Below are 27,951 nucleotides of genomic sequence, written 5' to 3'. Positions count from 1 at the left end.
CAAAGCATGATGAAGACGAAGATGACGATTAACAATACTTTAATGAGACACAGTAGATTCCAAACGGGGTAAAGACAGCATTAACATGTGGAGACAAGAACGGACAAGGAGTGAAGGAGAACACAGGATATATATACATGCGACTAACAAAGGAACTAAACAAGGTGATGGGATAATTAACAAGACACAGGTGGATCAAATGAACTAATGAACAGAACGGGGAAACTAGGTCACAGGGGAAGACTGAAATATGAGGCTCTGTAACAGTTACACTCTAAAAAATGCTGGGTTAAAACCTATTTGGGTTGAAAATGGACAAACCCAGCGTTTGGGTTAAATGTTTGTCCAATGTGCTGCCCTGACAGCAACATAGTGTCGGCCCAGATCCGGCCCACATTTGATCCGCATGTAATCCACATGTACCAGATGTGGGCCAGATCTGGGCCACACTATGTTGCTGTCTGGGTGGGCAGTTTTATTTAACTCAAATATTGTTTAAAAATGATTATATTGCTGGTTTAACATGAACCCAAAATAGGTTGGAAATTAAAGAGACACATAATTACTAGAGGCAACAATAATATTCAAAAGGTGGACTTTTACTAATAAGCAATTTATTTAATGTTTATTGTTTAATTATTATTCATTAAACTTATTAATGTATGTTAATTTATTAAACACATTAATAAATGATAATTTCCAACATATTTTGGGTTCATTTTAAGCAAGCAATACAGTAATTTTTAAACAAAAGTTGAGTTAAATAAAACTACCCGGCAGGTTGGGCAAACATTTAACCCAACCACTGGGTTTGTTCTATTTTCAACTTGGGTTGTTTTTAACCCAGCATTTTTGTATTTTTGTAAGAGTGTAGCTTCTTGTGTTTTAGCAAGTGCTCTGTGTGAATTTTCTGTCTTATTTAGTGTTGTTTGTTTAAGTTCCAAAGCAAAAGACACAATGGCGAGCAAACATGTATTTAAATCGTCTTGTACTCACTACATACATATTCAAATCTATGTTTAATAGCACATTTTTGGTTTGAAATGTTTTTACATAATATTCCTCATATGAATAATATATTGGATATATAATAAATATAGCATGTGTTTATAAACAAATATTAATAATGCCATGCTTTATTATATAAAAACATGATTTTGTTTAAAAGCGGATAACTGCTGAATTGTGAAGGTCTTCTGTGAGGTTGATACAGTGATGAATTCCAGGTGACTTGAATGTTTATGCACTCTCTACACCAGGGTAATGTTATAATTGGAATGAAAAAAATGTAATTTGTTGATCAATTTGATATCACTTTCACTAGTGATTCATTTGCAAAACTCTTAAAACTCACATTAGTAACACAGCTCTTTGTTAAAAAGACTACAATAGTTGTGCTACTTATGTTTCCTTTTTACAAAACCATTATATCAGATTAAATGTCAGGTTCGAACTTCGCAAAAACACAAAATAATAAATCAAATGAGTTTGTTGATGATTAAGAGCAGCTAGATTAAATTACATTAAAACATCACAGTTACTTATTGAACAATGAGTTTCATTAGGTGGCAATTGTTCATTCTATAGAATGGACTGAATATACTCAGTTATACTTTATCACTAAATTGAATATTGAATAAATTTGTAATTTAATACAACATTGTACTAATCACTATACCAATCACTTTTGATTAATCACAACTGTTCTGACAAAAAGAAGGCCTTGTTAGTAAACAATCTGTTAATGGTGTTTCTTTGAGAGCATGATATGCAATGGAGGTTTAGTAATAAAACTAAATTTCCATTTGGACAATTAAAGTCAGGGTGTAAAGGTATAGTATATAGTAGTCTTAAAGTGTCTTATTGCGCTCACTGCAATCCAATAATGACAAAAGAACATTCAACAAGAATCAGCTGTATTGACAATTTGTCTCTATAAGATTTAAAAACGTTTCATTACGATTCCTCGATTCCTCAAAACAAAACTTATCTAAGGAATCTGAAAGGAGGAAGTTAATTATTTGTACAGCAATTAAAGGATTAGTTCACTTTCAAATGAAAATTACCCCAAGCTTTGCTCACCCTCAAGCCATCCTAGGTGTAAATGACTTTCTTCTTTCTGATGAACACAATCGGAGATATATTAATAAATATCCTGATGCATCCAAACTTTATAATGGCAGCGAGCGATACCAATGAGTATGAGCTGAAGAAAGTGCCTCCATCCACATTCATCCATCATAAACGTGTACTCAACACGGCTCTGGGGGGTTAATAAAGGCCTTGTGAAGTGAAGCAATGCATTTGTGTAAAAAGACATATCCATTTTCAACAATTTAGTAAGTAAAATAACTTGTTGTTTCTTTGTGTAAATGAGGATGAGAAATTGAAAATTGATTCCTTCATATGCTGAGGTGAGGTGATGTGTTGTTGTGTCTTATATCAGGATGGCCATCTGTGTGATTGTGTTTCTAACACTTTTTACTGGACTGTGCGTCGCTGATTCCAAAGGTACATTTAGAATAATACAAGGAAAAATGCCTTGATTTAAAAATCTGTAACCATTGTGTATCATTACATATCAATCAGATTAATTTATTAAAATTATAGGCTGAAATATGGTAATTGAAAACTTCTGATTGATTGATTTTTATTATTTATAATTTTTATTTGTATTGCTTTGAACCTATATTTTCCTCTTTTTTTCTATTTCATATCATATTGAACAGGGAATCTTGCTCTTAATGCCAAGGCTGTGCAGTCCTCCACAGCCCCGCTGGGAGCTGCTCAACATGCAGTAGATGGAAACAGAAACTCAGATGCCAATAAGGGCTCATGTTCCCATTCAGTCGGTCACGTTCGACGTACGTCGGACAGACCGACGAATAGGAATCTCGCTAGAGAGGCCAATCTACTTCGAGTGTAACTACAACGAGCCAATGCACATTGGCATGCAATCATATGTATCAGCTGCTCGCCTCGCAGCGCGGGTATATAATGAGCAGCAGGTGCGTTGCATCTTTAGCTTTTCGCTTCGGAGCCGAACCGTCTGTAACAAACAGTGGTGTCTACGAGCGAGTGTTTGTCTTTAACGAGTCAGCTTTTTTGGAAAATCTGCTCTTTGTGTTGGTGCAGGCAGAAAGCACTGCAGCGGGACCGATCTCTCTTCTTTATTTTCTCTTTTCTTTTGTTTTGCCTTTTTGAGAGAGTAAAGCCTCAGTTGTAAAAAGCCGTTCTCACGGCTGGTGAACGGTGCGTTTTTGAGCGCTTAAGAGCTGTTCTCACAGCTGGTAAGAGGGCGGCTACAAGGAGAGAGTGCACACGACAGGCTGCACTATCCCCGTCTGTGCTGCAGCGGTCATTCCCCTGCGTGCTTCGGCACCTAAAAGAGTAGTCCCTAAAAGAGTTTACACAAGTAGATTTGCGTCTTTTTAAAGATGACATTCTACCAGTGTACTTCTGGATGCGGTCGTTTCCTGTCCTCACTGACGGCCACAATCATTGTTTCACATGTCTGGGCGTGTGCTGAAGTGATGCTCGTGGGTGATTCATGTTTTCATATGAGAACATGATCACGTCGACACGCCGGTCATGACTCTTCTTTCTCCGGGAAGCTCGAGTCCCCTCTGTTGTTGGCCAGCTGCCGCTTGTGTGTAAAATCACAGCTGCGGGTCTGCCCAACACTTTGGGAGACCGTGGAAATCAGCGAAAGCAAAACTCTCGCTCCTCTGCGTGTCGTGTGGCGTCGAGCTGTCGGGCACGGCAACCCAGCTCTCGCTTGGCGCTCTGGATGCATGGTTCCCTTGCTTAATCTCCACTGTAGCTCCCTCTCTGGTGCACCAGAAGAGGTCTACTTTGCTGATATGGCTTGGGTGACATGAGGTTGAGGGGTTCCTTTGGGTAACCAACCCCCTAGGGCCCCTCCCTCTCTAGCGCATTGCAAGCTGTGCAGTTTCTGCACAGTACTGCACAATTCCCACTGGATAGTGGATGCCATCGCCCTGGCTTACCAAGCTCAGGGTGTGCCCTGCCCGCTCAGGTTGCATGCTCACTCCACGAGAGGTGTAGCATCCTCCTGGGCGCTGGCTCGTGGCGCCTCGCTAACAGACATTTGTATAGCTGCGGGCTGGGCAACACCTAACACGTTCGCTAGGTACTATTGCCTTCGTGTTGAGCCGGTCTCCTCCCGTGTTCTCGCCTCAGGTCAGAGGCACGAAGAGGCCCCGGCTTAGTGTCGGCTTGCTGCGCTACATGTGCTCTTTTTCTCCAGAGAGTCCCTACGGGCAGACCCTGTTGAGTCCTCCGGTTACCCTTCGGCAGCTGACGTGGCGGAGCGTCTGGCGCCAGGCCTATACTCCGTTGCATCCTTGAGAACCGGATTTAGGCTGGGTTCCATATGTGTGACCCTACGGGGATCCCATATGGTTTTTCCACGGTTGCTCCTAAACGAAGCCGTGTCTTTCCCTCTGGGAGAACCCATCTCTCATCGAGTTGGAGTCACCCTAGTTCTTCCATATGTTGTACAACCTACAAGGTTAGTCCATATGTACTCCTCCACATAACTCCTTCGGAGAAGGATGTGGCTTCCGCAGCGTTCCTTTCCTAACGAAAGGTTACGCTTTCCCAGCGTTATCCAATAGTCTCACTGAATGGTTTTGGGAACAGCAGTGATCGACCCTCTCTGTGTGTTAGCCCTGTCCCACCGTCCTCAGGCAAGGGGGTTCAGGTGGCTTACAACAGAGCGCTGGAAGAGGGCAGCTCCTGTGGCGCTTTGGTAGGGATTCCTATTCGTCAGTCTGTCCGACGTACGTCGAACGTGACCGACTGAATGGGAACGTCTCGGTTACAAAGGTAACCCTCGTTCCCTGAAGGAGGGAATGGAGACATACGTCCCGTCGCCACAGTCAGCTTGGTTCGGCTCCTCAGCGAAAACCTGAAGAACGCACCTGCTGCTCATTATATACCCGCACTGCGAGGCGAGCAGCTGATGCATATGATTGCATGCCAATGTGCATTGGCTCGTTGTAGTTACACTCGAAGTAGATTGGCCTCTCTAGCAAGATTCCTATTCGTTGGTATGTCTGTATGTACGTATGTCTCTGTTCCCTCCTTCAGGGAACGAGGGTTACCTTTGTAACCGAGACATTCTCACACTAATTCTGAGTTTAATCCATGGTGGAGAGTTGACCTTGGAAATGTCTACAGTGTACACAAAGTTACCATCACTAATCGTCAAGACTGTTGAAAAGAGCGGCTTAAAGGAGCTCAGATTCGTATTGGTAACAGTCTGGACAACAACGGAAACAACAATGAGCTGTAAGAAATGTTTCAGTTGTTCTTTTCAGTTGTTCAGTTGTTGTTTGATCTTCCCATGTTTATGATGCTCAGTCTGGTTTAATAAAACAGGAGGCAAAATTGAACCTCCTCCACAAACCAACCACTCAGAGAGCCACAGCTATGGAGATTAACTTTACTTGAACATATTTAATCCAGACAGTGATTAGACACTTGTAAGTTAAGACCATTGTTTCTTGTAGCAATGCAATATAAAAACATGAACAATAATTTGTATTTTGAAGAGTGCTGTACAAAACCATTTGATTTCAATAGAGTTGAATTGAATTTGTTAGATGCGAGGCCTCTGGTTTTCATTTTAACACTGTTCTTTATGTATTTGTAGGGCTACAACTCTTCTCACTGCTCCTGATGGCACACAAACATTTTCATTTGAGCCTGTTAATGGGCGATATGTCAATATTTTTTTACCTGGAAATGATGAAATCCTTACTCTGTGTGAAGTCGAGGTGTTTGCAGGTAAGAGACAGAGAGAGTAACTACACACCACCGTACATTTGTGTTCCAAGTGAGTGTTCTTCATTACTTTGAATGTTGTCAGTAACACACAAACACACACATACTGTATATATAATATTCTTACTACTACGAAATATTGATTTGAGGTGAAATATTTTATTAGCTCACTTGTAATAAAAGCAAAGCTTCCGTGAAGAAAAAATATTTTTATCAAGACAAACGATCAAGTACAAACGAGAAAAACATTTAAGGGATAATGTACAGTCATGTACACCAAATAAATTATTACATGGACATATTGATTTGAGATGCAACTGTTTTAAATTCTTACCTGTTTATTATCTTTGAATCCATTACAGTGTACAAAAACAATCATTTTTGCGAACACTACAGTTCTCTTAATACTAAAAGTACTTCAATACAATCAATAACTATAACAGAGACGCACCAGTTGTGTTTGTATAAAATGAGAGAGAGTGAGTCTGTGGTGTGATACAAGAAACATCAGAGAAAGACCGGCTTCAGAAACTCGGATGAACTGTCTGTTATACAGCGTTACTATTGATGACGGTCATTATCTGGAAATATCAGACCTCAGAATGTCACGACTGACCAATCAGAATCAAGTATTCCAGAGAGCCGTGTAACAATCATTTGGATTACATATCTTAGCATTATTTTGCCAGCACATTAAAGTTAAAAAATGATATTGTTTATTTATTTATGGTAAACAGAGAATCTTGCTCTTGGAGGAACAGCTGTCCAGTCTTCCACATACGATCAATTAGCAGCTGCTCAAAAAGCTGTCGATGGCAACAGGAATTCAATTCGCAAACAGGGATCATGCACTCATACTAAAGCGGACAGGGACCCCTGGTGGAGAGTTGACTTATTGGAAGTTTACAAGATAACCAGGGTTAGCATCACTAATCATGGAGATGGTTATGTACAGAGAATAAATGGTGCTCAGATCCGTATCGGCAACAGCCTGGAAAATAATGGCAACAATAATCAGCTGTAAGTATTGTCTCTCTCTTGATACTTACACAAATGGTTAGAAAATTAGTAAATAAGATAAAATCAGATATAATATTTAAAAATCCTTCTTCTTTCTGTATAAATATAAATAAATCCTTTTAATACACACTTGCCTTTGACAGAAGTATATTTAATATGATTCATGCCATCTATTTCTCTCTTACTGTGTTTCTTCACAGGGCTGCGACTGTTGTGTCCATCCCACTTGGAGAGACAAGAACATTTAAGTTTAAGCCTATTAAGGGCCGATATGTCAACATTATTATTCCTGGGCGCAATGAATATCTCACACTGTGTGAGGTTGAGGTGTTTGCAGGTGAGTGATAAAAGAAGAGAGATATGGTGTGTAGAAATTTGTACTATATGTACTATTTATACTATGTGTACGTTCCCTTAATGATTGTTCGTTCTGTTTTCATTGCCAGATTAAGTGGAATGAGATGATGTTACACCACAGTCCACTGATCCTATAAGCAAAATACCAAACTACTGTTTTCGAGCAATACTAATATTGCACTTTTTTTCATTGTTTTCATTTTACTATTTTTATTGTCACTTTTTATTCTTAAGATAAAAGATAAGTTTCAGTGCACATTCAGTAAAGGAATGAAATGGATCTTAAAATGTACCTATCTTTTACCCATCTTTGTTTATCTTTGCTTTCTACATGAATAAATTACTTCAGCATTGCATGTTGTATTTCATGTTTCTGGACCAAAAAATGCTCATTTAGATATTCACAATGAGGAGGAGGTGTAAACAAAACAAAAAACTAACTAACCCAGAAATCTCTCTATATTACCTGGTGAAATGTAATCCAGAAAAATAAATGACATAAATCTTCCCTCTCTCCCTGTAAACAGGAGAAAATAAGGATTAAAAACAAAAATGGCTCCCTCCACTTTCATTCCCCAAAACAAGAAAGAACGATCCAATCGCCTCCAACATCAACTGACTGAATACAGCTGGTCAGTCAGAGCACCTGTTATGATGGAGGAAGAAAAAGAGAGAGCAGAGAACAAAAAACATACATCTGAATACAACACAAAATATACAGATGTAAATAAACATTCTCAGATGTAACACTAGTGATGTGAAATGGACTGATGAAGCTAATGTGTGATGTTAACAGCATCCAAAACCAATTTTTAATAATCTATTCTGCCCTCCCTGCATAAACCTGATTTTAATGACAATATTAATGAAAGTTTTATTCTTTAATACCCGTTTGTGCCACTGATAGGTATTAAAGAAAAAAATAAAAGCACATTCCCACTTCCAGTTTTGACTGAAGACGTGCACAGTTGATTATAGTTTGATTGATGAATACTGTACCTGCAGGATTTAAAAAGTAGGAAAACCATAAATTAAACATTAAAATTAAAGTATCAGCCATATAATCAGCCAAAAATGTGCAACATGGTTGTAAGTAATAGGGTTTTTGTTTATTAATATTTGGATAGGGACAGATCCAATATACAGTACATAACTGAGACATCAGCCACCCAATGCAATAATCATAGTGTTTGTATATAAGACTAATTTTCATAGACTATAGTTATATATAAACCCCCCACTAATTATGAATACAAGTTTTTTCAAGAATTACTCCAAGATTTCTGGCCGAATTTGACGATGTAGCTAGCTGGATGCTGAAATCATGATTTAGAGTCGGATTGGCAGGGAAGACGAGAAGCTCAGTCTTAGCCAGGTTGAGCTGCAGATGATGTTCTTTCATCCATACCGAGATTTAGATTCGTGCAGCTACTGTGGGATCATCTGGTTGGAATGAAAGGAAGAGTTGTGTGTTATCAGCATAGCAATGGTAGGAGAGCTCAACTCATTCAAGTGTTTTTGCTATGAATGGTAGGAGAGAAACAGGTCTGTAGCTGTCTACAAGTGACGTGTTTAATGTGGGTTTTTTAAGCAGTGGGGTTACCCGAGCCTGCTTGAATGTGTTAGGGAAAGTGCCAGTGTGGAGAGATGTGTTGATGATGTGTGTAAGTGCTGGTAAAAGTGTGGGAGCGATGGCTTGTAGAAGGTGTGAGGGGATGGGATCTAGAGGGCAGGTGGTGGGATGGCTGGAGAGAAGACGTTTAGATACTTGTCATGCAGTGAATTTGGCCAATCATTAAACAGCTATGTCGTCATTATCAGAGCTCGTGCTGTTTTGCTCTCACTGAGCAAGACATTTCTCTGTTGAGCGGACATTTTTGTCACCTGAGCAAAAACATACTTTATATCAGACCTGTACAATGAACGTAAACACACACACACACAAAAAAATGGTTTTATCAGGCAACTGTAACATTTAACTTTAATGTGCCATTTCTATTTTATTTGATCCTTGATGTAACTTAGTGATTTATTAAATAATATGTTTGAAAACAAGCAGTTCAGTCACTAAATTAAGCACATTTTAGGTTACTTGAGATTTTTTCACATTGCTGTATTAACTGTACCAGTCTTTACCAAGAAATTCTATTAAAAAATGATTTCTGTCCTCCTGCAGGACAGTTCAATTCTTTCTAATAATATAATATGAGCAGTTACAATGATGGTTTGGGACAACCATAATGTGTTTTTGTACAGTCAATTATTAGCAACAGACAGTGTTAAACCATCAAAATTACATGTTTATTGCTTATGAATTTCCCAGATTTTTTATACCAGGAGGTTAAGATTTTTCATGGCAAGGAGCCCTAAACAATCCCCTTGTGAAATCAATTTTTTATTAGGCTTACATTATAATACAATAAAATATAATATTTAAGTATTTAAACTGATATACAGTATTATATCCGTTTAAATGCTTCCATTTGTTTAAATATGTTATATAGTGAAAATAAACTGAAGCATTTAAACTGATAGCTAAATATTTTTAAGAAAAACCCTGAAACCCACACCACCACCACACACAAATCTATTTAAACTGAGGTATATCACTGATGTATTTTGAGTTTGCAAGCTACACCTGTGGTGGGAGTGTGATTGTAAATGTCTCAGAGTTCTCTTTCTATGAAACCTGTAAACCGCATTCATAACTCTTTAGCGGTTGTCCAGAGCACTGCGATTATTTCTCATTTAAACTACTACAATCATTTTCATGTCTGTTCTCTATTATTGGTGTTCTCTGCGCGGCAATTATTTCTTCTGCGCGGCCGCGGCTTCAGAAGTGCGCGGCTTAGAGGGAACATTGGTTGAAACATTATTATTATTATTATTTTTTTTTTTTTTTTTTTGTGATATATAGCAAAATGTAAAAGTAAAACCTGACCTGATTCTGAAATATTCCAAAAGAAATATTCTCACCTTTTCATATACACTGATGAGAATATTCCTCTGAAGAAATATGTCTAACTAGTACTACTTCTGCAAATAGCAGTTTCATTATTAATCAAATATATTCTTAATTGCTCTTTCATTAATCATGATACACTGAGTATATTTTACAAATCATTTATTAACTATATTTCACTGGTTCAGAAAATTGTAAGGTAAAATGAGACTTTAATAAACATGTAGCAAAGCTAAAAAAAAAAAAAAAAAAAATGTTGTTTCTGCAATTGAATGGATGGAATTAATTGATATGGAAAAAAGTACTATAATGGGAAACATGGGAAACCTTGGACAGGAAGTGCTTGATGATGAAATTTGGACAAAAATAAAAACTATCAAAGTCTACTATTAATGAAAAATATTAAAAAGTTTAAGAAGTTGTTACAAAGTGAAGTGATGAAGTAAAGAGAGAGTCACAGAAGAGACTATGAGCAGAAATTACAGAGGTAATAATAATAATTTATTAATAATAATAATAATAATTTATTTTTATTTTATATATTTATTTTATATATATATATATATATATATATATATATATATATATATATATATATATATATATATATATATATATATATATATTTAAACCTGAAAAATAATCCCAAACCTATAAGCAGTGACAGAAAATTTTACAGAACTAATACACTGAAAGGAAATAATAATAAGAAGAATAAGAATTATTATTATTATTATAAACAATTATGATGCTTAAAACAGCTTTTTCAAAATCATTTATATCTGCCATTACTGAAACTGCCTTTATTGAATTGCATGTCCAAAGTACATTCTGCCAATGTAAACTGAGCACTAGCGTTCTTCCTTATTTAAAGTAAACACAACTAAAAGTACCAAAACTGCACAAAACATCCATGCTATTCCTGCAAAGCACATGAAATAATGCAAACATCCTGATCACAAGATCAAACATTAAGTATTTGAAAACATGATAAGAAGTTCCTGCACAAACAAGTTCTGTTCACAAGGAACAAGGAATGAATAAACTGATAAATGTCTAACCTGAATTCACTTCAATAAAAAAGCATCTGCAAAATGTGCAAATGTAAAAATTAAATTAATCTTTTCCCACTTCCTTTATTTTGATATGAGACACAATTGCCACTGAATCAATTTACTCCACCACAAAATGAGTGAATGAAGTCTGCACCAATACTTCATCAAGTCTTCCTGTGTTGAAACAGGATTTTTAAATAAATGTGTCTTTATAAATAAACAAGTATGATTTGTATGCATGAACAGTTATCAATTAAACACTTTACAGAGCATGGCAGATATTTTTTCCCCACCATAAAAACTAATCATTAATCAACATATAGATGAGTGAAAGCACTGTCTCATCACCTTGAAATGAAATGAAAATAAACTCAAATAAATGAAAATCTCCCATATTTCTAGAAGAGAACAGCAGTAAAAGAAAACATGTGTCTTATCTGAAATATTCTGATACCTGATTACATTCCAATAACTGTATGCCAAGTCAAATCATATCATATCTGTATAGTGCTTTTTACAATCCAGATCATTTCAAAGCACCTTCATAAACACAGTGATAAACAGATAAAATAGCAGAATCAATTATGGCAACTCAACTATAGAGACAGATTAGATAATGCTGTAAAGCTAAAAGACAATAGTGTCCTTATTTAGCTCAAGTCAGCTCAGATCAATAACACTGTGAGGTTCATCACAGTGTTATTGAGCATATGTGATAATTGAGTATTTTTGAGATAGAAAAACACGGTTTTACAAATTTTAGAAATGTGGCTTTCAAATGGCAGACTGATATCAAGTAGCCACTGTTTAGGCCTGTGGTGATTTGGGCCTTGAAATGTCTCCGCAAATCTCCATTCCCTGATAAGGTTGTGGATTTACAAATTAAGGTCACAAAGGTGTTACTTAGCCTTTGGTCTTAAAGTTTGTGGAACAAAGGAAGGTCTCCTTTATTGATCAGCTCTGTTAATACAAACCCTGGATTGAGATTAAGCAGGCGGAGAGTGGCACTGTCATTTGGCACTGCCATGTAAAGGCAGACATTCCTTTTGGCACATAGACTTTTGCCAATATATTGTGTATATATATATAAGGCACATACTGGTGTTTTATTCATATCATTAGCAGCAATTTTGAGTCTGTTTCTGTTAGAGAGTAGAATGTGGTGTTGTGTTTATTTGACAGGCTTCGTTCATGGATAATCCAACAGAGGACATGTAAAGGTAAATTACATGCAACTAATTCTAATCCTAAACAAAAAAAAACAAACAAACCCTAACCATAATTATATACAAAGTACATGTTGTTTATTTCTATTACTCAGTACTTAAATGTATAATTACACTGTAACAAGAGCACCATAAAATAAAGTGTAATCAAGCCATTTTATTGTGTTTGTCACAGCTTGAACATTTCTGGCCTCTCCCCTAGATTGCACTCTGCACTTTTCACAAATCACATGATAGTGATGTTATAAATAACACTGAAGCTTTGAGGCTCATATCAAGCATGCAGCACAATCTGGCCTGTATCGGGGAGATTATTGGTCTCACATAGTCATGTGATCGATGACAAAACGAAGCTTCACTTTCTGTCCAATCACATGGGCGATTTGTTTTGCATGTCGGAATGTTCGAACCCCAGCTTACAAAAATGAGGACTCTTTTGTAATAGGTCCATTTAATTTTGATTTTGATTGGGAGGATCTTAATTCAACAATAAATAGAGCATAATTTCTGAGCACAGTATTATTCAACTAGACCCTCTTCACAGACTGCTGGTATGTATTAATATTCATATCTATGTTTAATAGCACATTTTTGGTTTGAACTGTTTTGACGGCATAATATTCCTCATATGAATAATATATTGGATAAATATTGTAATGAGGCGGCAGACTCGGGGTGATCCATTTGCAGCTTTATTAGATAATCGTGGTCGTACAGGCAAGGGTCAGATACCAGCAACAGCAGTGTAGTAGACAAGACAGAATCAATAACAATACCAGGCAGTAAGTCGGGGCAGGCGGCAGACAAGACGGGTAATCAGTAACCAGGCGGATATATCACAAGGCAGGCAGCAGACAGAGTTCAGGGGTTCGAGGCAGTCCAAAGTCATACACAGGAGATCAGTAAACAGGGGAAAAATGCTCAGAAATGTCAGCTAGGCAAAACAAGACTTCACGAAGCATGATGGGGTGTGAGAGTCTTTTATAGTCCATGAAATGAGGATCACTCCAGATACGTAGTGTGGGAAATGTAGTCCAACGAATGGTTAATACTCCTCAGGTGGCGATCAGAGGGAGCCACAGAGACCATTTATGTGACAATTATAGCAATTGTTTATTAAACTATTATTAATTCCATTCATTTATTATATGAAAATGTATTATTTTGTTTGAAAGCAGATTACTGCTGAATTATGAAGGCCTTCTGTGAGGTTGATACGTTGATGAATTCCAGGTGAGTTGAATGTTTATGCACTCTCTACACCAGGGTAACATTATAATTGGTTTAAAAAGTTTAAAAAATAAATAAATAAATAAATAAATAAGTAATTTGTTGAATGCAGTTTTTAAATAAATTTGGTATCACTTTCACTAGTGATAAATTTGCAAATCTCTTGAGACAAAACTCAAAACAATTCACACTTGTTACACAGCTCTTTGTTAAAAAAGGCTACCGTAGCTGTGCTACTGTTCTTTAATTATTGTTGTATGTTTCCTTTCACAAAATCATAATATCAGAGTAAGTCAAATTTGTATTTTGCAAAAATTAAGAGCAGCTAGATTAAATTACATTAAAAAATCACAGTTACTTATTGCACAGTGAGTTTCATTAGGTGACAATTCTTCAGTCTATTGAATAGACTGAATGTACTCAGTTATACTATATCACTGAAATGAATATTAATTAAATTTGTAATTCAGTAAAACAGGTACTATTAATAGTACAAATCACTATACCAGTCACTTTTAATTAATAACAACTGTTCTGACATAAAGTTAGTGAAGAAGCTGTTAATGGTGTTTCTTTGAGCACATGATATGCAATGAAGGTTTTACTAATAAAACTAAACTTTTGTTTAGACAATTCAGTCAGGGTGTAAAGATATAGCATATAGTAAGTAGTCTAGAAGTATCTTGTTGCACTCACTGCAATCCAATAATGACAAAAGAACATTCAACAATAATTAGTTGTATTGATAATTTGTTTAAAAAAGGCAAAATATGGCTAAACAAATATTTTTGCTAATTTTTCTAAATGGCAATTAACACTGAACATTTAATACTTTCCAACACTTTTGGAAATATAATAAAATTATATTATCTGCTTGTAGATTTTATTACAATACTTCGGTTCCTCAAAACAAAACTTGTCTAAGGAATCTGAAAGGGGGAGACAAAGGGGGAAGTTAATTACTTGTACAGCAATTACTTAAGCACAACAAAATAATACAATTTCAAAAGAAAGAAACATACAGTCATCAATGTACAAGAACAGACTGACAGCATAAAGTACTGGTACATTTGTTCAGGGTTTGTGAACGTAAAACAAAACAAAACAGCAAAAGGATAATTATATATGATGTCCACATGAGCTACATCTACTTGCGCAAACTTTGATTATATTCCGAAATAGGAAATCATAATGCAGCCAAAGATAAATTATGACAAACATAAAATAAGTATTTTAATAAGTAATGTTAAATAAACACAAGTAAACAGTCAGTAATAAAACAAGAACAAAGTAACAAATTACAGGAAATATTCAGGTACAAAATACTATAATGTGTAAATTAAATATAGATCAATCCTTATTAAAGCTAAGTAAGTTATTAAGTCAACAGTAGATTTTTACATTTTATTTTATTTCAGTTAACATTTATTTTAAGTAACGAAAATGTGTTTTTTATGGTTTTAGTTTTAGTTAACTATAATAACACTATTGTAATGCTTTACCAAATTGTCTTACTCAGTATCATGAGTGTAGAATATACAGGGGATGTGTTTCCCGCACTTTTAATAAAACATATATTTGTACCCTGCACTTTTTCATTGGACAAGTGTGTTCACATAGAGGTTTTCATGAGACAATGTGTATGTGTAAATCTAGATTTACTAGATTTAATCTAGTTCCCTCCTTCAGGGAACAAGGGTTACATACGTAACTGAGACGTTCCTTTTCAGTCAGTTCGACGTTATGTCAGAACTGAACTGATGAATTGGGATCCCTACCAAAACACCATTGCCTAGCCTGCAGCTCTACCTATATCTTTCAGTGAGGCGCCATACACCAGCTCCCAAGAGGAAGCAACAGCCCTGGTAGAGTGAGTTCTCAACGGCGCGCCTTGGGTCCGGTATGCCAAGACGATGGCATCCACTTTTCAGTGGGCCAACCTCTGCTTAGAGATAGCCTTTCCCTTCAGACAAACAGCTGCTCTGAGGTCCTGAAGCTCTGCATTTGGTCCACATACAGGTGCAAAGCGCAGACGGGACAGAGCAAAGCCAGAGCTGGGCCTGCCTCCTACAGGGGCAGCACTTGCAGGTCCACCACCTGGTCCCTGAAAGGAGGGGTGGGAACCTTGGGCACATATTCGGGTTTGGGGTCTCAGGACACTCTGAGAGTTAGCTGGCCTGAATTCCAAACACGATTCATTGACCGAAAATCCTTGCAGGTCCCCCCTACCCTCTTGATGGAAGCCAGCACAGTCAGGAGCACTGTCTTCATTAAAAGAATTTTCAGCTCAATTGACTGCAGTGGTTCAAAGGGGGCACTCTGTAATGCTTTAAGGACCAATGAGAGATCCCAAGTGAGTATGGGGTGAGAGCAAGGAGGATTTAATCTTCTAGCACCCCTCAGGAACCTAACAACCAGGTTGTGCTTCCCCAAAGATTTACCATCTACAGCAGGGGTCTGCATTTAATTTTGGCATCGGGCCAAAAAAAAAAAATCTGCCACTAGATGGTAGGCCAGAACACAGTCAAAATATAATTTAATAAATTAATTGAAAAATGCAACTAGAATTGCCTGTGACAGACTGTTACAGTGTATTTTGTAACTGGTTTTGAGCTGTTACTCTGTGTCAAATCCTGTAGTAGGACAGTCATTAACAAAAAGCCACATTTGTGTGGCGGTGTCCGGGTTTTACACTGGATAAATTAATAAAGCAGAGTAGGGGCACGTAACCTGGCAAGTATCTTCATTCACCAACTTGCAACACAGATAGCCTTGCTAAAACATGCAGAACAGAGATAGGAGGAGAGATAGGAGGAAAACCAAGAAAGAGTTCAGAACCAGAAACACCCTCTGTCAGGAATGAAAGAACTCAAGGTCCAATTGCAAGTGCAGGAAATAGTTTATTAAGTGAGGAATAAAGTAAGGCAAATGAACAGAAGTTGTAAGCATCCCAAGCAGACCCCAGTCTTACAGAGACTTAGAAGGTAGAAATAATCCACACCAAACTGACAGGTCCACACAAAGCTGGTAAATCCACACAAGGTTGAATGCAAACACAGGAACAGAGCAACTGGAGAGAAGCTGGTGGAAGTAACAACAGGACATGAGTAAACAACGATCTGACAACAAACACAGCAAAACGCAGGGCAGGTATAGGAGAGGTAATGCACAGCAGGTGCAACTGTTCTGATTAACTCGTTAGGGCCAAGGTTGCTAGGCAGTGCTAACAAGCAATCAAACAAGTTACAACAGCAGACAGACATGCAGAGATGAACACACAGACCCATGAACCGTGACACCCACATCTGAAAGGCAAGAAATTAGTAGATCATGAGAAACGGTATCAAAGGTGAAGCTAAGATCAAGTAGCAAAAGTATGGAGAGAGAACCAGCGTCAGCAGATAGTAGCAAATCATTCAGTACCTTTACTAGTGCACTTTCAATACTATGCAGTGGTCGAAATTAAAAAGGATCGAAGAGATTGTTTTGAAGTTGAAAAGACTGAAGCTGAGAGGCAACAGTGCTTTCCAGTAATTTGGCAATGAATTTGAAATCGGATGATAATTAGATAAAACTGAGGGATCAAGGATGGGTTTTTTGAGAATTGGGGTAACTGCAGCAGTTTAAAGTGGCATAGGGAATGATGCTGAGGTAAGAGACGCATTGATGAAATGAGAAATATGTGCAGAAATGACAGAGTGGCACAATTTTAGGAGAGGAGTAGGAGCTGAGTCAAGACGACAGGACAATGAATTAGCTTTCAAAATTAACTCATTGATGGAAGATGGATTAGTCAATGAAAAGCAAGAGAGAGACTGACCAGAGAGATTGGGTGCTAAATTGAGCTTCGTAGCCTTTCTAGGAAAATTTGTATTAACTCCCTCGGGTCGGCGGTCATGCCGGCGTGACCACCGCGGTTTTTTTCTAACCAGTGTGAAAGAGACTCAAAATACTCCATCAATGTTGCACATACAATTAAGAGCTATACACCATTTTATACACCATCTTCTTTTATTTGTGTACACTCAGAGTAAAAACAAAATGTTGTGCTTTTGAGAATCACCCATTATTCATGATGATTCACGCCAACAAGGAGAGGTGTGCATGATTAAAACTCTGGCGATGACGTAAGCTGTGTCTGTGTGAGGTTAGAGCCTGGCGTGTCTGTGACATTACCCCCCCCCCTCCATGGCCCGCTCCTGAGGGCAGTGGACCCCGACATTGTGGTGTTCTGCCTCTGCCACGGGGTGCTGGTCTGTCTGGATGAGTGGCATGGAAAGTGTCAAGTAGGCTGGGGTCGAGTATATCATTCCTGGGGACCCATGAGTGTTCCTCGGGACCGTAGCCCTCCCAGTCCACGAGGTACTCCAGAAAACCACCACAACGCCGGGAGTCCAAGATGTTACGCACCAGGTAAGCAGCACCATCGTCCACGATGAGAGGAAGGGGGGGTTCCTCGGCTGCGCCAGGCTCTGTGGGAACAGAAACAGAAGGAAGGTGAGGTTTTAGTTGTGAAACGTGGAATGTGGGGGGAATCTTATACTCAGGTGGGAGCTGAAGTTGGTAGGTGACGGGTTTGATCTGCCGAAGGATGGTGAAGGGGCCAATGAACCTGGGACTCAGTTTCCTACAGGGCAGGCACATTCTGATGTCTCTTGTTGACAGCCAAACCTTCTGTCCCAGCTGGTAGTTTGGAGCGTTGGAGCGGTGAAGGTTGGCTGTCATCCTACGCCTGCAGAGGGCCCGTTGGAGCTGGTGGTGTGCGGAGTTACAGACCCTCTTGCTCTCTCTGAACCAATAGTCGACCGCTGGTACGTCCGAGGGTTCCCCTGACCAGGGGAACAGTGGGGGTTGATAGCCGAGTACACACTGGAACGGCGTGAGTCCGGTGGTAGGCTGCCACAGAGAGTTTTGGGTGTACTCTGCCCAAGCCAGGAACTGGTTCCAAGAGTCCTGGTGGCCGTGGCAGAAGGTTCGGAGGAAGCGTCTTATCTCTTCGATCTTCCGTTCCATCTGCCCATTTGTCTGTGGGTGGTATCCTGAAAAGAGGCTGACGGTCACACCTAGGAGCGCGAAGAAGGCTTTCCAGACCCTGGAGATGAACTGTGGCCCTCTGTCCTCAGGAATCATAATAATCATAATATCTGAAAATATAGTTAAACATAAGTTCAGCAGTTTCCATGGCCGTGGACAGTCCCCTTAAAGGGATCAGACGACTTGACTTCTGTCAACAACCACTAGTATGCAGGTACAATTGTCTGAGGCAGGGAGTACAGTAATAAAATTAATTCCTAGGTGTGACCATGGACGATTGGGAACGGGCAGAGGTTGGAGTTTTCCGGAGGGAAGATGCCACGGATTCTTACAGATGGTGCATTCCTTGTATCCCTGCATGTACCTCCTGACGTCCGATGCCATGTTCGGCCACCAGAAGCATTGTTTAAGCAACGAGAGGGTTTCATTGACCCCTGGGTGGCCAGTTCCCAATGATGTGTGAGATGCGTGAATGAGGGGAGTGTGCCGTGTCCGGGTGACGTAGAGCAACCCGGCGGAGCGTTGGTGGAGGCATTGGACTCGGGAAGAGTGTCTTCAGACCAGACGATGGGGTTTACGAAGAGCTTCTTAGACAGGATGGGCTTAGGAGTCTCAGAGCCCTCATCAGGACTCGTTTTGCATCCCAAAGATATTCCAGGTTCTTGTGGTCAGTTAGGACAACAAACGGATGTTTAGCTCCTTAGAGCCAATGCCTCCACTCCTTGAGGGCTAGCTTGATGGCAAGAAGCTCCCTGTTCTCGATGTCATCGTTGACCTCTGCCAGTTTGAGTTTGTGGGAGAAGAAGGCACATGGGTGTAGTCTACTTGGATTCCCCTGCTGCTGTGATAGTACCACTCCCACTCCAGTGGTCGAGGCGTGGACATCCACGACGAAGGGCTTTTCGGGATCAGGATGCACCAGGAGGGGAGCAGTGGTGAAGGCTTCCTTGAGAGTCTCAAAAGCTTGGGTGGCGGCTGGGTTCCAGGACAGAAACTTGGGCTTACTGCGCAGGAGGTTGGTGAGTGGAGATGATACTGTAACCTTGAATGAAGCGTCGGTAGAAGTTAGTGAATCCAAGGAATCTTTGAAGCTCTTTTATGATTGTAGGAATGGGCCAGTCCTTGATTGCAAATACCTTCCTCTGGTCCATCCGGATGCCACTGCAATCGATGTAGTACCCAAGGAACTGCACTGAGGGCTGGTGGAAGGTACATTTTTCTGCTTTGAGGAACAGGTGGAATTCCCTCAGGCGCTGCAGGACCTCCGCAACGTGGTGGCGATGGTTGGCCATGCTCCGGAGTAAATCAGGATGTTGTCGATATATACCAGGACTGACTTGTGTAGGAACTTCTGGAGCACCTCATGGATGAAGTCCTGGAATACGGAGGGGGCGTTGACAGTCTATACGGCATGACCAAGTACTCGTAGTGGCCACTAGGGGTCACAAATGCTGTCTTCCACTCGTCCCCCTCACGTATCCAGATGAGGTTATACACACTGCGGAGGTCCAACTTGGTGAACACAGTGGCACCTCGGAGATGTTCTAGGGCAGATGGGACAAGGGGAAGCGGGTAACGGAATTTAACTGTGATCTTGTTTAAGGCTCTGTAATCAATTCAGGGCCGCAAGCCTCTGTCCTTCTTCGCCACGAAGAAAAAGCTGGAAGCAGCAGGGGAAGTAGACGGGCAGATGTAACCCTGTGACAGTGCCTCTTGAATGTACTCCTCCATGGCCTTGTCCTCCGGGATGGAGAGGGAATAGATCTTCCCTCAGGGCACTGGCTCAGCCGCAGACAGACGAGTGTTTTCAACTTGCATAGGTTCGTAGGCTGGTTCGGTTGAGCTGACGGATTCTGGTCGGCGGAGTGTAGATGGAAATCATGGCTGGCCCTAGTACTCTTTGAGACACGACTGCATATGAGTGGCGAATCTGATGGAGAGTTGAATGAGTTCCAGCCCGATGGAATCCTCATATGCAGCGAGGATCCAATCCTTGCTGGTAGGTGGTAATGAGGGCCTGCTCGTTCCATCCCCTAGCGGCAACAAGGGTTCTGAATTGGAGAGCATAGTCGTTAACAGTCATTGAACCTTGTTTTAGTTGGTATAACTGCTCACTGATCGAAGAATCCCAAGCAGGTCTTCCAAAGACTTCTTTGAAGTGAGCGATGAAACTGGAGAGAGACTGAGTAATAGGATTATTCTGGGACCAGAGCGGTTCAGCCCAGCAAAGCACCTTGCCATCTAGTTGAGAGATTATAAATGCTACCTTAGCGTGGTCGTTGGGATACAGGTGCGGTTGCATCTTCAGGACCAGCGAACATTGCAGGAGGAACCCGTTGCAATCCTCCGGCGAACCAGAGAAGGGCGCCGGTTTGGCCATGGGACTGGAAACGGCAGGTGGTGAGGAAGAAATGGCGGTGGATGCGGAAGTGCTCGCTGGTGGAGATGTGGGTGGAGTTGCGGTGAGTGCTCGGCGCAATGCGTCCACGAGCTCTTGGTATGGATCCGGGGTGCTCATTCTGGTGTTCAGCAGTGTTGGTCAGGTCTATTGTTACAATACAGAAGGGGACAGCAACACAGGAATGCAGGTAATGATGTTTATTGAACAACCAGAAGAGGGGACAGAGTGCAGGTAAGCAATGGCAGGTTAATATGATGGCAGATGTAGAACGGATACTTGTCTTTGTGTTGCAGGAATGGCAGACGGATAACAGACTTGGGACTTGAGCAGACACAGATAAACTCAATCAGGACGAGGAGACAACAAGGAGACTGGACAGTGACCAGACAGAGCGTCTTTTGTGCTGCTGTTAATGAGGGTGCTGATGGGTTGCAGGTGTGCGTGATTAAAACTCTGGTGATGATGTGCGCTGTGTCTGTGTGAGGGTAGAGCCTGGCGTGTCTGTGACACTAGCGTTGCTGTGAAAGATGAGACATATACAATGACATAAGACCTGGCTCTGTGGTGGCTCTCTAGCCCGTGGAAAGGCAAACTGGTTCAAACTGATTTAGGGTCCTGAGTGTTGATTTGGAATTTGGCTCTTTTTCACAGTTTGAAGGAGTTATTTATGTCTGATTAGCTTTCAGTTCCTACATGTGTCATACATGCACTTTATACATGTAACATTCAGAGAAGTCACAATGAGCTCAAAGTGCCAAAAAACCCTTCACTCCTTTTTCATGATTAAGTCAAGAAATGTAAGTTGCCTGGGCATGTGGTATCCAAATTGTATCTACATATTTGTTTAAACTCTCTATTTCTCGTGATAAATAATTAGCAAGCTTTGATGGCAATTAAAATATCAGCTGTCTGCACAAATGTGCACTTATTTTCAGTGTATTTTTGTAACATTTTTGTAAACAATATTCTCTCTAAAGACCATGTATTTTATATAAAATAAAATAAAAATAATAATAAAAACACATTTGAGATGATTTTTAATTAATGTAAATTATATAATATGTTATATAAGTGTGGCGGGGGATCGAGGGCAATAAGGACTTTAAATACAGTGAAAATTATAAAGATATCAAACTCACTCCGACTACGCCACTTTGGGAGTTTCACCCAAAGAATCAAAATAAACCACTTATAATTACTTACACAGGTTCGTATCACTAATTAGAGTCAGAGACATGAGTGACAGTACAAAATTATTTTATTGACATCTTCATTAAAAACAATATTAAAACAAATAATTAGACATTTGTCCCAGCCAAATGGGCCACTTAAAGTTCTTAGAAAAATTGAAGGCAGGGGCTAGAGCTTACCAATAAAAAAAGAGCGGATAATCAGACCACACCACCTGTAGGTGAATCACTGCACTTTACTGTGTCCACAAGCACGCGCACACACACACACACACACACACACACACACACACACACACACACACACACACACGGTGAGGTGGTTACTGCACACTTGTGAGGAATATACCACCACCTAAAACCAGTCCTCTGCCCCTGGTGCTCAGGCCCTGCCGAGACAAAATGATCAAAATCAAGCACACAATCACTTTAGGAGCTGGGTAGTGCAACTCAACCAATCAAAGTAATACAAATAAACAAATGTTTGTAGCAAATAATTGCTTAAAGCAAGAATCACAATTTCAACAAAATACAAAAAAAAAAGAAACAAAATAGACTTTGAACGAATAATATAATACACAAAACAAAATCTAATGCAACTGGGGGAAAAAAAGCAAATTAAATAAGGAAAAGTCACAAAAATATTATCAAAATTGAAAACAAAAGTAATTCAAACCCCAGAGTACAAAATCTAATACAACTGAAGAAATGAACAGAAATAGACTAAAGAAAAATCACAAAGATATAATAGTTAGAAATGAAATGAAATGATTCAAACTTCAGAGACAATGTAGTATTAATACAACTGAAAAGAACAAACAAAACGATATAAAGCAGTCAAGAAAGAAAAATTAACAAAAAGAAAACTGGAAACGGGAAACAGGACAGCACTGCAGCCATAAACAAACGCGGAACACCCCGACTAGATTGCAGTTACGGCCGTCACGACACCTATAGACAAAGCGAGACTGTTACTCTGTTAGATAAATTCTCTCACCGTAATAGGCATGTGCATGGATACTCACCAACTAACTGTCACAGACACGTCAGGTTCCACCTCACTCCCGTATCCACGCACTCAATCACCAGTCTACTAATCACCGCCACCTGCACATCATCACCGCAGTCATCAGCACACAGTTAAATACCACACACTCACACACACTCATCGTCCGGTCTCGTTTGTGTTACAACCTGTTGTACGCTTACCTTCAAGGACTCCAAAGTGATACTTACCTGTCTCCATTGTCTCCTTCGTCTCCATCGTCTTCGGATCTCCTCGTGTGCTTACCTGCCTGTGTGTGAGTGTGTTCGTCTGTCAGCTCCAGCGTCTCCCTCCAGTTTCATCTGCATCATAAAGAAAAGGACAGTATTACCTCTCATTCTCCTTCAAGATCTTCACATTCACCAGTCAACTCACCTGTTTCTCTGCTGATCATATCAATAAACTGTAACATTGCTTTCATCTCTGCCTCCGGTGTCTCTGTCATAACAGAAGACCGGACCTTAACAACTATCGATCAGCATGAGCCATCACGACCCGTTCCAAGAGCTCGTGGACGCATTGCGACGAGCACTCACTCCACAGCCACCGTCACCGTCACCTGTATCCACCGCCGCGGCTGCTTCCGCATCCACCATCACCGCTGCTTCTCCTATGTGCACCGCCAGTCCCATGGCCAAACCGGCGCCCTTCTCAGGATCGGCGGAGGACTGCAGCGGATTCCTCCTTCAGTGTGAGTTGGTCCTGGAGATGCAGCCGCACTTCTATCCCACCGACACGGCGAAAATAGCGTTCGTGATTTCTCAACTGCAGGCTAAGGCCCTCCAATGGGCGGATTCTCTCTGGACTCAGAAAGGACCAGTTATCAGATCCTATGCTGCTTTCGTTTCTCACTTCAGAGAAGTTTTCGGAAAACCCCTGACTGATTCTACCACTGGTGAGAAATTGTATAATTTAAAACAAGGAAACAATACTGTTAACGATTATGCCTTGCAGTTCCGAACGCTCGCCACAACCAGCGGATGGAACGAACAAGCCCTCATCACCACCTTCCGACAAGGTCTGGAGCCCAACGTGCGGCTGCATCTCGCTGCATACGAGGACTCCATAGGACTGGAACGTTTCATCCAGCTCGCCATCCGAGTGGGTTCTCGTATGCAGTCGTGTCTCCGTGAGCACCAGGGCCAGCCACTAGCCAGCACTCTCCTCCGTTGGTCCAAACCCGTCAGCTCTCCAGAACCAGCCACCGAACCAATGCAATTGGATAACTCCCGTTTGTCACCCACAGAAAGACAAAGAAGGCTGACCCTGAATCTGTGCTTGTATTGTGGATTACCTGGGCATGTCATCTCTGCATGCCCAACCAGTCCTCCTCGACCCGTGGTGAGTGCTATCATCCCCTCTATCCAGAACATGAAACCACTCACTACAATTGTAAACCTTACTGCTGCTGATGTTTCCATTCCAGTGGTGGCACTCCTCGATTCAGGGTCAGCAGGAAACTTCATCTCCGGCGCCCTCTGTCGACACCTCGGGCTCAAGACCTCGCCGTCTCCGACTCACTATCAGATCAACTCCATCACGGGCAAACCCTTGAGCCGTAAGACGGTTCGCCGTGTCGCTGGACCCCTTCAACTACAAGTGGGTATCTTCCATCAAGAACTCATCCATCTGCTGGTTCTGGAGGAGTCCACCGCTGACGTGGTTCTAGGGCGTCCGTGGCTGGAACTCCATCATCCCACCATCTCCTGGCGCACGGGCGAAGTCCTGAAGTGGGGCGACCACTGTTTCTCCAGCTGTTTTCCAGACCTTCCTGTTCCAAGATCTCCTCCACCCAAGAACCTCTCCATCAATGCTACCTCCATCGAGAGCCCTGTAGAAAAGCGCTCCACCGACATACCTCCCGATTACGCCCCCTTCAGCGACGTCTTCTGCCCGCAACGCGCCTCCAAGCTTCCTCCACACCGGCCATGGGACTGTGCAATTGATCTGTTACCAGGTGAGCCAGTGCCTAGGGGACGCATCTACCCCCTATCAGTGCCGGAGGAGAAGGCCATGGAGGAATACATCAAAGAGGCCCTTAACCAAGGATACATCCGCCCGTCTACTTCCCCTGCTGCTTCAAGCTTCTTCTTCGTGGCCAAGAAGGACGGAGGCTTGCGGCCCTGCATCGATTACCGGTCACTAAACAAAATCACAGTCAAATTCCGGTACCCACTTCCCCTCGTCCCAGCGGCCCTGGAACATCTCTGCGGTGCCACTGTGTTCACCAAGCTGGACCTCCGCAGCGCGTGCAACCTCATCCGGATACGCGAGGGGGACGAGTGGAAGACCGCCTTCGTCACGCCCACCGGTCACTACGAATACCTCGTGATGCCGTATGGCCTGGTCAACGCCCCCTCCATATTCCAGGATTTCATCCATGAGGTGCTCCGGGAGTTTCTCCACAAGTTCGTGTTGGTCTATATCGATGACATCCTGATTTACTCCCGGAGCTTGACCGAAAATCGCCACCACGTTGCGGAGGTCCTCCAACGCTTACGGCAATACCATCTGTTCCTGAAAGCAGAGAAGTGCTCTTTCCACCAGCCCTCTGTCCACTTCCTGGGATATGTGATTGATCACAGTGGCATCCGGATGGACGAGGGGAAGGTATCTGCCATCCAGAACTGGCCAGCTCCAAGCACCATAAAAGAACTCCAACGATTCCTTGGTTTCTCCAATTTCTACCGTCGATTCATCAAGAACTACAGTACCATCGCCAGCCCACTCACCAACCTCCTCCGTAAGCAGCCCAAGTCTCTGTCCTGGTCCCAACCTGCCACAGAAGCTTTTGAAACCCTCAAGAAAGCCTTCACCACCGCTCCCCTCCTCGTCCACCCCAACCCGGACCTACCATTCGTCGTGGAAGTGGATGCCTCCACCACAGGAGTGGGAGCGGTCCTATCACAGCAGCAGGGGAATCCTAGTAGGCTCCATCCATGCGCCTTCTTCTCCCGCAAGCTCAACCCGGCAGAGGTAAACTATGACATCGGGAACCGTGAACTCCTGGCTGTGAAACTCGCCCTTGAGGAATGGAGGCATTGGTTGGAGGGGGCCAATCATCCTTTTCAAGTACTCACCGACCACAAGAACCTCGAATATCTGAAAGCCGCCAAACGACTCAGCCCTCGCCAAGCCCGTTGGGCTTTGTTCTTCTCAAGATTCCATTTCACCATCTCATACCGACCTGGCTCTAAGAACCTGAAAGCCGATGCTCTCTCTCGTCTCCACGCCCCGGAGGAAAAGAATGAAGAACCCGAAACCATCCTACCTGAATCAATTTTCGTCAGCCCCATCGAATGGTCAGAAGAGACCTTACCCTCCTCCAATGCCTCCTCACACACTCCGCCGGGTTGTCCCCAGGGCTTGCGCTACATCACCAGGACACAACGCACTCCACTTCTGCACTCCGTTCACACTTCACTTGGCACTGGTCACCCGGGGGTCAATGAAACCCTCTCGCTGCTCAAACAGCGCTTCTGGTGGCCAAACATGGCCAACGATGTCAGGAGGTACGTGCAGGGCTGCAGGGAGTGCGCCATCTCCAAGAGCCCACGCCATCTTCCCACCGGCAAGCTCCATCCTCTGCCTGTTCCTGAGAGACCCTGGTCACACCTGGGAATAGATTTTGTCACTGATCTCCCCGAGTCTGATGGTAACACCTGCATTCTGGTCGTCGTAGACCGCTTCTCTAAAGCCTGCCGTCTTATTCCCCTGGAGGGTCTACCAACAGCTATGGCCACAGCAGAATTAATGTTCAACCATGTCTTCCATCACTACGGAATCCCCGAAGACATAGTCTCAGACAGAGGACCACAATTCGTCTCGCGGGTATGGAAGGCTTTCTTCTCCCTCCTGGGTGTGACCGTCAGTCTGTCGTCTGGATACCATCCTCAGTCGAACGGGCAGACGGAACGGAAGATCCAGGAGATTGGCCGCTTCCTGCATACCTTCTGTCACGGCCACCAGGACTCCTGGAACCAGTACCTGGGCTGGGCCGAGTACGCCCAGAACTCCCTCCGCCAAGCCACAACAGGATTAACACCTTTCCAATGCGTGCTCGGCTTCCAGCCCCCACTGTTCCCCTGGGACGGGGAACCCTCCAACGTTCCTGCTGTCGACTACTGGTTCCGGGAGAGCGAGAGGGTATGGGACTCAGCTCACCACCAGCTGCAGAGAGCCCTGCGCAGGCGCAAGACGACAGCCGACCTTCGGCGCTCCCACGCTCCAAACTACCAACCGGGGCAGAAGGTCTGGCTGTCCACCAGAGACATCAAGATGCGCCTGCCCTGCAAGAAGCTGAGTCCCCGCTTCATTGGCCCGTTCACCATCCTTCAACAGATCAACCCTGTCACTTACCGGTTACAACTCCCAGCACAATACAAGAGAATTCACCCAACTTTCCATGTTTCACTATTAAAGCCTCACCACCCTTCTGTTCTTCCTCCTACAGAACCTGACGTGGCAGCCGTCGAGCCCCCCCTTCAACTCATTCTGGATGATGGAACAGCCTACGTTGTACATGAGATTCTGGACTCCCGGCGCCGTGGTGGTCTTTTGGAGTATCTGGTGGACTGGGAGGGCTACGGTCCCGAAGAACGCTCATGGGTTCCCAAGAAT

The 27,951-nt window shown here is 42.1% G+C and overlaps 2 protein-coding genes and 1 long non-coding RNA gene across 4 annotated transcripts in view; all 3 read left to right on the top strand.

Annotated features, from left to right (window-relative positions):
- Window positions 1-7,542, top strand: part of LOC125275135 — a 75,599-nt gene extending 68,057 nt beyond the window's left edge. Inside the window, exons 7-9 of the mRNA XM_048201833.1 lie at window positions 6,549-6,831; window positions 7,032-7,168; window positions 7,278-7,542. Coding sequence (XP_048057790.1) covers window positions 6,549-6,831; window positions 7,032-7,168; window positions 7,278-7,282 — 425 coding nt within the window. The 3' untranslated portion in view covers window positions 7,283-7,542. The remainder of the gene's footprint in view (window positions 1-6,548; window positions 6,832-7,031; window positions 7,169-7,277) is intronic.
- On the top strand, window positions 1,203-2,812 carry LOC125275142. Its single transcript, XR_007186390.1, has 3 exons — window positions 1,203-1,226; window positions 2,447-2,511; window positions 2,730-2,812. It is a non-coding gene; the product is annotated as an uncharacterized LOC125275142 (long non-coding RNA).
- A 5,275-nt stretch (window positions 7,543-12,817) lies between the features above and the next one.
- Window positions 12,818-27,951, top strand: part of LOC125275127 (fucolectin-4-like) — a 30,525-nt gene continuing 15,391 nt past the window's right edge. The window contains exons 1-2 of one of the 2 annotated variants that reach the window (XM_048201817.1): window positions 12,818-12,982; window positions 13,610-13,664. In XM_048201817.1, the coding sequence (XP_048057774.1) occupies window positions 13,624-13,664 (41 nt within the window). In that variant the 5' untranslated portion in view covers window positions 12,818-12,982; window positions 13,610-13,623. Of the gene's footprint in view, window positions 12,983-13,606; window positions 13,665-27,951 lie in introns of both variants that reach the window. The other variant, XM_048201816.1, reaches the window with a different exon arrangement.

Source organism: Megalobrama amblycephala, linkage group LG9 (genome assembly GCF_018812025.1).
Source record: "Megalobrama amblycephala isolate DHTTF-2021 linkage group LG9, ASM1881202v1, whole genome shotgun sequence".
NCBI lineage: Eukaryota > Metazoa > Chordata > Actinopteri > Cypriniformes > Xenocyprididae > Megalobrama > Megalobrama amblycephala.
Note: the sequence above shows the minus strand (reverse complement) of the source record. Positions and strands in the feature narration are given on the sequence as shown.